This window comes from Eublepharis macularius, chromosome 1 (genome assembly GCF_028583425.1).
Source record: "Eublepharis macularius isolate TG4126 chromosome 1, MPM_Emac_v1.0, whole genome shotgun sequence".
Taxonomy (NCBI): Eukaryota; Metazoa; Chordata; class Lepidosauria; order Squamata; family Eublepharidae; genus Eublepharis; species Eublepharis macularius.
Genome location: NC_072790.1, coordinates 10,840,432 through 10,851,684, shown reverse-complemented (window position 1 = coordinate 10,851,684; position 11,253 = coordinate 10,840,432). Strand labels below are relative to the sequence as shown.

Genomic DNA, 11,253 nt, shown 5'->3' with positions numbered 1-11,253 from the left:
GGTAGATCTAGCTAGAGAGTGCAGTAGGCCAGAGTGTGAAGGGGAATGGGCCTTTTTCCCTGCGCAGGCTTGAATTGTAACAAAATCCAGTCTGAAATGTTTATGGCTGATGGACAGCCGCTGGGCCTGTTGCTATGGGAACCCCTTGCTTCTGGCCTGTTCCCTCAGGGCCTCTGTTAGGCTTCCCTCCAAAAGGGGTGCTGTGAACCCTCCTCCATTTTGCAGTGCAGCCCACAAGGAGACAAAGGAAGCTGTCAGTGCCCTCTGCGTGTCGTGGGCCTGCTGAAGGCCCCCGGTCTGCCCTTGTCTTTTGAAAGGAGCCTTTTTGCACGAGGAGGAGAGACTCGGGGTGGGGGGGGGCAGAACCTGAGGCACCCAGAAGAGGAGGAAGGCATAGGGATAAATTGACCCAGAAGCACCAGCTTCTTCAACTAAGACTGCTTTTTAAATAAATAAATGGGGCTGAGAGGAATAGTCAAATGGGGGCCTTCAGATCCAAGGGGCGAGGCGCCCCCTCTGCCTGGGGAAATATGGAGGGAAGGGGTTGCGTGTGTGGGCAGAGACCGAGCCCCTTCCCAGGGCGGAAAAGAGCGCCAAGGAAGAGCATCCGGGCGGTTGAGGAAAGGCCCAGTGATGGTCCCCCTGGGCGGGAAGAACGGGCTGGCGCTGCCCATGAAGGAAGGGCCGAGGCAATCCTGGCCCTCAGATGGCGGAAGCAGGAGCGCTTTGTCTCTGGAGGAAGCGGCGAAGCAGGTAATGAGGGGAGGCCGCTGGACACTGCAACCGGAGTGCGGAGAAGGGATTTCCCCGTGAGGCTCAAGGACCCCAGATCTCAGGCGTGGCAGTGGCCGTGCCTGGTGAGCCCCCGGTCCGAGACCATCACCGCCACCCACCATGTTTGCTGGGCATCATGGGGCCAACCGCTGTCTCAGCTTTAGCTGCTTCGCAGGATTGTTGTTGAGAGGATGAAGCAGGGGATGGGAGAACGCTGCTTGAGGTCCCCATTTGGGAGAAAAGCAGGGTATATAAAGAAATAAATACTTGTATCTGTGGTGAATGCAAACAGAATAGTGCTTTCCCTTCCTCTAGTCCCCCACCACCATCCCAGTTACTAAGCTGGAGTCCCTGTATGATTGATAAGACTGTCCACAAAACGTTAGGCCCCATTTTAACCCCCCCCTACTTGTTTTTTTAAAACCTTCCGTGCCCTTCCTGCATTCTCGCCCCCTATGCATATTTTAAATAAACCAGTATATGTTGTAATTGACACTTCCTTCATTGTTGGGAAGAGCCTAGAGAGATTCATTGGATCACTCACATTTATAGGAGAGCTTGCTGGAGATTGAAATGACATCTTGTGAAGTCTATACTAGAGGTTACAGAGGTTGTTTGTCTGGGCCCAGGGTCAGTGGTGGTGGGAAGTGATTTCCCCTCACCGCTTCCTTACAGCATCATGGTGCATTTGGGCACATCCCCGGGGTTTCTCCAGTTTTCCCCTGATCCTTCGCAAAACTTAGGAAAGATTGTAATGAAGCATGAATAGCTGTCATGTGAGAGGGGAAGTTTGGATGTTCTAAGTCCCACCCACATGGCAGCCATTTTCCCCACAGTTGCCATTTTCACCCCCTCATGGTGGGTGGCTTTTGATTTTTTTTTAAAAAAATGGCCATTGGCTATTGTTACATATAAATACCATTATACTAATATGTTTAATAGCTTCTCTAAATTCTCAGCTTCCATTTTTTAAAAAGTAAGTCTCTGTCCTCTTTCATTGCAGGGAGATAGAGGGAAAGGCAACCAAAGGGGCTATATACTTTTTTTAAAAAAATGAAAGCTGGGAGTTTAGAGAACCTGGTACACATATCGTCGTCATGTTATATTGATGTGATATTCAGTTGCGGTATTTCTTCAAAAAACCTTGACAAAATGTTGTGAGAGGCTACGGGTCCTGTTGGGGGATCAGAGCAGGGAAGCTATGGGGTAATCTTTCATGTGGCAACCCATGGCCATGTGCTGTATTGGCAGCCACAGCAGCCACCGGGAAACCACAGAAGCCTGTCCCAAAGGGACTCTGGCACCCGTCACCCAAAGCAGCATTGGTGCAAAAGAAGAAATGCCTCCTGAAGCGTGACGCTCTGAGAGCTTAGAACTGCGTGTTTTTAATTTTCTGGTCCTGGCACAAATTGTTCTTTAAAACTCTTCTTAGAAAGGATATGACTATTAGTCACTTGCTAGTAGCTGTGTCATAATTATAAGAGTCCTGTGGTCCTGTTCTCCACGGTACAAGGCTACACTATACAAATAGCCAGAGGTTTATAGTGTGAGAGAGAATATTCAAGGTGCCAATTCTTGAGTCTTACTGTAAGTATGCATACTGCAATTGGCATTTTTGTCTACCTTTAGATGTTATGACTTTAAAATACTTTTATTTAGTGAGTTAGTTATACCCCACTTTTCTTCGCAGCGGGGATCCAAAACTGCTTATGACATTCTCCCCTCCTGCTTTTTTATCCCACAACTCTGTTTAGGATTGCACTGTCAGCTTCCAAGGCATATTGGAGATTCAAACCTGGCTCTTTCCGATCTCAGCCCAGCATTCTAACTGCTACAGTGCACCAGCTCACATGCCGCTGTCTCTAAAACCACATCTGCTTATTGAAAACCACATCTGCTTATCTGAGAACTGGCATTTAGATGAGGGAGTTCTCCGTCCTCTGGATAGAGATCTGCAGTATAGCGGGCAGGAGAGTTTTGTGCCATATATAACTTGGTGATGTGACTTCCCTAGACAGCACTGTTGTCTAGGCGGTATTTGTTTTCTTCTTCGCCGGTTGCCACACTTCAGAGAGCCATACAATAAAGGTCTGTTGATCTCACCGTCCAGTGGGTGGTTGTGTGTTTATCTCATGTTCTGTTGCTTCACCGTTCTAGGAAGAACTTCTGTGCAGGATAGTTGGCTTTAATTCAGAGTCTCCTTTTCCTCCAGAGAAGCTTAAAATATAAGCCCACTTACAGGAAACGTAACCCGTTGTTATGTGTTGGAAAACAATTTTGAGTTTATAGGTCTAGGTAACATACTGTTGTCTTTTTGGAAACAAGAATTTTGCCTGTTTCCTCCCATACTTTGCAACCCACCAGTTAAGATCTGCCACGCAACCCCTGCCTTTGTGCCCTAGCCTTAGAAATAATAATAATAATAACAACAACAACAACATTCGATTTATATACCGCCCTTCAGGACAATTTAACACTCACTCGGGGCAGTTTACAAAGTATAATAATAATAATAATAACATTCGATTTATATACCGCCCTTCAGGACAACTTAATGCCTGCCCTCTCAGAGCAGTTTACAAAGTATGTTATTATTATCCCCACAACAAAACACCCTGTGAGGTGGGTGGGGCTGAGAGAGCTCCAGAGAGCTGTGACTAGCCCAAGGTCACCCAAGGTTTCAAGTGGAGGAGTGGGGAATCAAACCCGGGTCTCCAGATGAGAGTCCCACGCGCTTAACTACTGCACCAAACTGGCTCTCAGGCAAACTGCTCTCCTCTGCACCTGCTCCAGTTTCAGAACTGTACACAGTACTCCATGTGGGGTCTGACCAATGTGATGTATAGTGGGACAATGACATCCTGTGATTTAGATGTTATGCCTTTGTTGATACACCCCAAGATTGCATTCGCCTTTTTCGCTGCTGCATTATACTGACTGCTTATATTTAGCTTCCCATCTACCCATACCCCAAGTTTTTGTCCACACTGCTACCCAGAATACTATCCAGAAGTGATAGTATGCATACAGTATGCGTACAGATAGTATGCATACTGTATGCATGCTTTGCATTTTTGTTGCACAGGTGCCCAGCCCTGCACTTACCCTTGTTAAATTGCATCTTATTCGTATTTACCCACTTCTCTAGTGTGTTCAGATCTTGTTGAATTCTGTCTCTGTCTTCAAGGGTGTTTGCTACTCTTCCCAGTTTGATGTCATCTGCAAATTTAACCAGGCATTTAATTAAGGAGTTGATCTTTTAAACTCATTTTTACAGTCTTCTTGTAGCCCGAGAAATGTTTTATAAGCCCCATTTTAAGGTGCCATGTATTTGAGGCTATTTTTGTGCTCTAAGTAAGTGGTTTAATTAATTATTTGCTAGAATTTTTACATTGTGTACGTTCTTAGAATATTTGACTTTGTAAGCCACCTTGAGCAGGCTCTGTAGAGAGAAGGCACAGAAATCATCTCAAATAAATTTCAAACTTCTGAATGTTTTGGGACTGGTAGCATGCCTCTAGGAGCCTAGACAACCAGGTACCTAGGAATCTACCACCCTTGCTTCCATTACTAGGTCACATACTTGAATACAAGTCTGTTGACACTGATCTAGGTGTTATAATGCCTATGTGAAAATCTAGGGCTTTTTTTCTGGGAAAAGAGGTGGTGGAACTCAGTGGGTTGCCCTCAAAGAAAATCATCACATGGCTAGTGGCCCCGCCCCCTGATCTCCAGACAGAGGGGAGTTTAGGTTGCCCTCTGCGCCGCTGTGCAATCTCAACTCCCCTCTGTCTGGAGATCAGGGGGCGGGGCCACCGGCCATGTGACCATTTTCAAGAGGTTCCGGAACTCCGTTCCCCCGCGTTCTTGCTGAAAAAAAGTCCTGTGAAAATCTGCTTAATGTTAGCTTCTGTCAGACTTTTACAGGTAAGAGGATTGCTCCAGTAACTGCATACATGGGCACGGCCAAATATGTAAAGCAAAAAGCAAGTGGATCTTGCTTGTATACCTGAGAAAGGAATTCTTGGTACTCTCCAGCTTTCTCTCGTGTGTTTTTCATTGCCTAGCTTGTTTACAACTTCTCTTCAAAACATCTAGGGTGAGATGTTTGTCCTGTATGAATTGTCCAATTGATAGTGGGATGATAGCATGTTGAGTGCTTTCTTATACCGTTCATTCTCAAGAACCTGTAATGGAATTTCTGAGAGACTACGAGCGGAACTACAAGTGACAAAAGGCACAGGTTGGTCAGCTTCCCTCAAGTTTTGATGGGAAATGTAGGCAGCTTGGCGGAATGTTGGACAAGTGACAGTTGAAAAGTCCATTGGACAGCAGTCAGAGAGCCAAGCTGCAAGACCAGGACGCCGACATTTCCCATCAAAACTTGAGGGAAGCTGACAAGTGTCCAACCTGTGCCTTTTGTCACTTGTAGTTCCGCTCTACGTCTCCCAACAGTCCTGAACTCAGACCTTTTCCTGAGGTTAGCAGTCTGTAGAAAGATCTGTACCTGTTCTTGTAAGATTATATCAAATCCATCAAGCTGAACCAAACAGTTGGGCTGTATGACCTGGTTTCCTATTACAGACTTGTATCTGTGCATGTTAAAACCCTGACGGCCATTTCTAAGAATCCTACATAGATTACCACTAAAAGCCACTACAATGACAGGAATTGTATTCATTTAGACTGGGGAAACCTGAATTAGAAGTTTGCAGGATGGCTTTAGAGAAGCACTCGTTGCTCAATTTAATCTAAACAGGAGTTGTTAATTAAGGGTAACAATTGGTAACCTCTTGTACATTCCTGAGAGGGACGGCACTAATATGAAAAAAAAAGGCTAAGCTTTTTATACGCCTGTGCCTACTCAGGTGCCACTAATTATTTTTTGTTCTTTGGGGGGGTTTGCCTTTGCTTTATTTATTTATTAATTAAAATATTTCTACTACAGCTTTTCCATTATAAAGCAACATTTCAACAAAGTTTTGAGAAGCCAGTATATACCACATTACACAAAACACATTTAAAAGCACACCAAGACTGCCCTAAAATCTACACTACATACGCAACAACATTTTCCCTCTATACTACTTACTCTCAAACGCCTATTTTATTTAAAAGGGCTTTACAATGCCTCCAAAATTGTGAAAATTGTGCCAGAATTGGAATCCTGACTTGCCCAGGGACAGAATCCACAACAGAGAGAGAGAGAGAGAGAGAGAGAGAGAGAGAGAGAGAGAGAGAGAGAGAGAGAGAGAGAGAGAGAGCATTTTCAAATCATAGCAGAGTGAATAGACTTCAGGGTCCGCACAATGTCTGAATTGTCTCTTCTTCTTAGGTGAATGGGCACATATCTAAAACGGTCGAAGGGCATTGTTGGCAGTAAATGTAGGTGAACAAACCCTTGAGAGTTTGGCAGACTTTCTTTTAGTTTACTTTCATTGTTATTTGCTAAATGTGTATCCTGCCTATTCACTGACATGCAATGGGCAACAGAGGCCACTGCCCCGAGCCCCGCACTGGGAGGAGTCCTGACCACCCATGGATCCGCTACCTGAAGGGGGAGAAGAAGAGTGGATTCCTGCTGCCATTCATACCGGCCCCATCTGAGGGTCCAGTAACTGGCTTCCGGCAGCAGCTCCCTCTCACCTCACATGGGACAAGGGCCACTTTGTGCTTGACCCTGGTGGGGGGCAACAGTGGAGTGGCAGTGAATCTGGGGCCCCATCCTGGACTTTTTCCCAGGGTCCCAGAATCACTAAGACCTCCCCTGGGCATTCTCAGGGAGACTTAAGACAACTATTGTTATACCTGATGAGTGGTAACAATTTAGTACTGAATCATAACATGTGCAAGGGATTTTAAATGGAAACCAGCATGCCATTTATAGAGAGAAAAGTGGCGACTGGGTTCAGGGCAGGACTGTTTATCTACTGGAGAAAGGTTGCATCAAGAAAGTAGCACTTTCTTGAATGGGTTGCAGAGCCTATATATTTATTCCCATTTAGGCTGCAAGGAAGCTGGAAGGTAAAATATTCCGTCCCTTTTTACCTTCTCTGCCTCTTGAGGAAGGCGCTGGCCCCTTCCTTTAAACCTACATAAACATGTGATTCCATCAGAGGTGAGAAATAGTCCAGACAAACATTTGGTGGTTATTTCACCTGGAAGAGATAATCTGGCACATTAATTAATTCATTCAATTTATATTCCGCCGTTCCCACACCAGCAGGCTCAGGGCGGATTACAACCATAGACAATTAAAACACATTAAATAATTAATAATGAATAATTGATATACATGAAATAATTAATACATGTTTGATAGAGATGCCTCCGGATCTGCCTTTATGACGTGTACAGTTTCTCACGAGTTGGGGTCTTGTTGTTCACTCCAAATCTCATGCTGCTGCTTCAGCAGGTCAGGATATAATGCATCTGTTGGAGGCAACCTTGCTACCACCATATCCAGACTTATGAAACACTCTTCAGCCTCAGAGAGCTTTGAAAGGGAGAGAGATGTCCCCCTACTTTCCGTACCTTTCAGCGATTAAGCCAAAGGCAGAAAGAGTCACCCACCCCACTCAAAACAATGGGTTTAAACTGCAGGAGAGGAGTTACCGGCGGGACATTAGAAAAAACTTCCTCACTTTTTTTTAATTAAAAGATTTTATCACGTATAATATAACAAATACAAAAATAGGCACATGCGATAAAAGTTTCAAAATTTCTTATGTGACATCCTAATAAGTAACATCATAACATCCTAATAACCAAATTCCCTCTTATATTATTCGAAGTCATTCCCAAACTTGAAGATAAAACTTCTTGGTCATTTAAATAGCGTAACACAGGAGCCCATGTATCTTCATACCTTTGAGCGGAGAAATTTATCTTAGTCGCAAAAAAAGAGAGTTATTTGTAATTCTACCCATAACATAGTTGTACCAAAGTTTCTCTTGCCACAGTGAGATGGAGGGGGGCAAAGGTGATTTCCATCTAACAGCGATCGTGAGTCTGGCAGTAGCTACCAATAAAGAGACAGCAGAAGTGGGCCAATGATTGAACAACAAAAATTCTGGGGTAAACGGTACCACAAAATTTGACACCCTTTCAATTTGCTCTGTCACCTCTTTCCAAAATGTTTGAATAACAGGACAAGACAAGACCACCAAGTGTGTAAATGAGAGCCTATTTGATTACAGTTTTTCCAACAAAACGGATTATAGGTTTTTGTTACCATATTCAATTGTCATGGAGTATAATACCAGAAGGTAAACAGTTCGAAAAATTGAAACCGGATATTATATATTTTGGATCTGTTAGTAGGTGAGTTCCAAATTCTGGTTCATTCCTCTGGAGAAATATTTTCCCCCAATTATTTTCCCCATTTCTATTGATAGGACGGGGCAGCAGGATGGTCTAAATCACATAATGATTTATACAGTAAGGAACATAACCTTTATGTTTTTCCCCCTCCATATGAATAATTTCTTCAAATTTAATAAGTGGCTCTAAAAAGCTCTCCTGATTCGTTTAAAACTTGCTCACATTAAGAGTAATTCAGCAGTTGCATCGGCTGCCTAGGGATGTGGTAGGTTCCCCCTTGTTGGCAGCCTTCAAGGAGCAGCTGGACGAATACTTGTCACCTCGGGGATGCTTTAAACTGTTCCTGCACGTGGCAGGGGGTTGGACTAGATGATCTGTGAGACCTCTTCCACGATTCTCTGATCTCCAGAACACCAGAGGAGTCTCACTTCTTGATTCGGTGCTGGAGGGGAGTTTGGATCAAGACAACCCTTCAAGAAGCACATACTCTGCTACATAATCCAGGGCTCACAGTCAACCCATACCTGTTCTAAATGGAGCAAGGTGGTGAAATCCTCCCTGGTAACCAGCCATACATGGGGATAACCAGCCCCGAACCACAAGTGTTCTGTCACTATACAAATAAACATATACTATACATGCCTATACTATATAGGCATGTATTATAAACATGTTTTTATAAAATGCTTCATGCCAAAAAACAAAGTTCTAGAGCTTGATTAATTTACAACGTTTGAGAAGAGAGTCCTTCTGTGAAATCCGGATAACAACACTGGAACAGCGGGATTTGAGTCCAGCAGTGCCTTAGAAACGAACAAAATCAAAAAGAGTCCAGTAGCACCTTTAAGACTAACCAATTTTATTATAGCATAAGCTTTCGAGAATCAAGTTCTCTTCATCAGATGCCTGATCAAAACTGGGCAGATACAGAAGAGGAGGGGGAAAGAGAGAGAAGGGGGCATAAATCACAAGAAGACAGAATGCAATTAGCATAGAGGCAATCAAAACATTCCTTTGCTTGGAAATGTAAACATCTCCTTTTGGTGTGCAGTCAGTTTGTAGCAGTGAAGGTATCCAATTCCTATGTAGTATAAGCCTTCGGTAACCACAGCTCTCCCTGCCTGTTGCATCTGACAAAGAGAACTGTGGTCCCCGAAAGCCCACACCAGGCGTCACTGGGCTCCCCCAGATCATGCCTCTGTAAAGAGAATCTGTTACCTGTGGTAATGTGATAACCATTCATAGTCTCTATTCAGTCCCAGCTTGACAGAGTCAAATTTGCATATGAATTCCAATTCAGCAGCCTCCCGTTGGATTTTGTTTTTGAAAGGTTTCTGTTGAACCACAGCGACCTTTAAGTCTTTGGTGGAATGTCCTGGTAGATTGAAGTGTTCTCCCACTGGTTTTTGGACGTTTCCATTTCTAATGTCAGATTTGTGTCCATTTATTCTTTTGCGTAGAGGTTGGCTGGTTTGTCCAATGTACAGAGCAGAAGGACATTGTTGGCACATGAGGGCATATATCAGATTGGAGGATGAGCAGCTGTAAGAGCCAGAGACAGTGTAGTTGATGCCATTGGGTCCTGTAATTGTATTCCCCGGGTAGATATAGGGGCAGAGCTGGCATCTGGGTCTGTTGCAGGGCCTGGTACCTGTGCTGGTGACTCTGCTGGCCGATTCATGATTGTAAGTGAGAAGTCGTTTAAGATTGGGGGGCTGTCTGTAGGCAAGGAAAGGTCTTCCACCCAGGGCTTCTGAGAGAGAGGTATCATTTTCCAGGATGGGTTGTAGCTCACTGATGATACGTTGGATGGATTTGAGCTGGGAGCTATAGGTGACAACCAGTGGTGTTCTGTTGTTAGTTCCTTTAGGTTTGTCCTGGAGCAGACTGTTTCTGGGTACTAGTCTGGCCCTGTTAATTTGTTCCTTCACTTCATTTGGTGGGTACTGTAGTCCCAAAAATGCTTGTTGTAAATCTCTTAAGTGTGAGTCTCGGTCGAGAGCATTGGAGCAGATATGGTTGTAACGTAAGGCTTGGCTGTAGACAATAGACCGAGTGGTATGTTTAGGGTGGAAGCTGGAGGCATGTAGATATGAGTATCGGTCTGTTGGTTTCCGGTATAAGGTGGTATTTATTCGTCCATTATGTAGTTGTACAGTGGTGTCCAGGAAGTGTACCTGTTGTGTAGAGTGGTCCAGGCTTAGGTTGATAGTAGGGTGAAAGTTATTGAAGTCCTGATGAAATCTCTCAAGGGCTTCCTTCCCATGGGTCCAAATGATGAAGATGTCATCCAGGAATCTTAAGTATAGTAGTGGTTCCAGTGGATGGGAGCTGAGGAAGCGTTGCTCTAAGTCCGCCATGAATATGTTAGCATATTGTGGTGCCATGCGTGTGCCGAACAAGATTTTTCAAGAATATTGTTTCCCTTAAGAAATTATTGATTTCTAAGGTGCCATTGGACTCAAATCCTAATGTTCTGCAGACCAACACGACTTCCTACCTGATGCTGAAACAAAACATGAAGCCATATGAACTTAAAAACTCAGGGGTAACTCTTTTTGTCTTTTCTCTTGAAGCGCTAATCCAAATGATTGCTTCTACTAGCTGCATTGGGTTATCTCTTTAGACCACTCCCACCCCCTGGGAAAATTCCTTGTCCTGGTCAGACAGAGAAATATCTGCTCCTGCTATTTCTTTCCCTGCCTCCAGTTTCTGCTCTCAAGGGTAATGTTCATACAACTGGGTGTCCTGTATAGCATGATCCCATTAGTGAAACTTTGATGTGTAAATAGGAAGTCTCTAGTTAACGTGATTGTGGAATAGGGCTGCCAGTCCCCCACCCGGGGCGGGGGATCCCCTGTTCCCACCTCCTCCACCCTGACGTCACTTACCTGGCCAGCAGGGGGGGGGCACCCCCAGGGCTCCCGCACCCCACAATGGACACCGATTTCCATGGAGGGTGAGTGCAAGGTTCCCAGCCCCCCACCAGGGGACTAAAGGGACCTGGCCAGCCTATTGTGGAATAGTTAACAACAGAATGAAGGGAGAGGAGTAGCTGATCCACAGGTCTAGCTACTCTTCATCTTGCTATGCTGATTAGGGACAAGGGAACTAGGTGAAGCAGTTGCGAAGTTCTCTTTGTCTATGACTGAAAGG

General features: G+C 44.6%; 1 protein-coding gene across 1 annotated transcript in view; it reads left to right on the top strand.

Moving 5' to 3' along the window:
* Positions 1-456: 456 nt before the first annotated feature.
* SPTLC3 (serine palmitoyltransferase long chain base subunit 3) overlaps positions 457-11,253 on the top strand; it is a 98,506-nt gene continuing 87,709 nt past the window's right edge. Inside the window, exon 1 of the mRNA XM_054988202.1 lies at positions 457-753. Within this exon, the coding sequence (XP_054844177.1) occupies positions 457-753 (297 nt within the window). The remainder of the gene's footprint in view (positions 754-11,253) is intronic.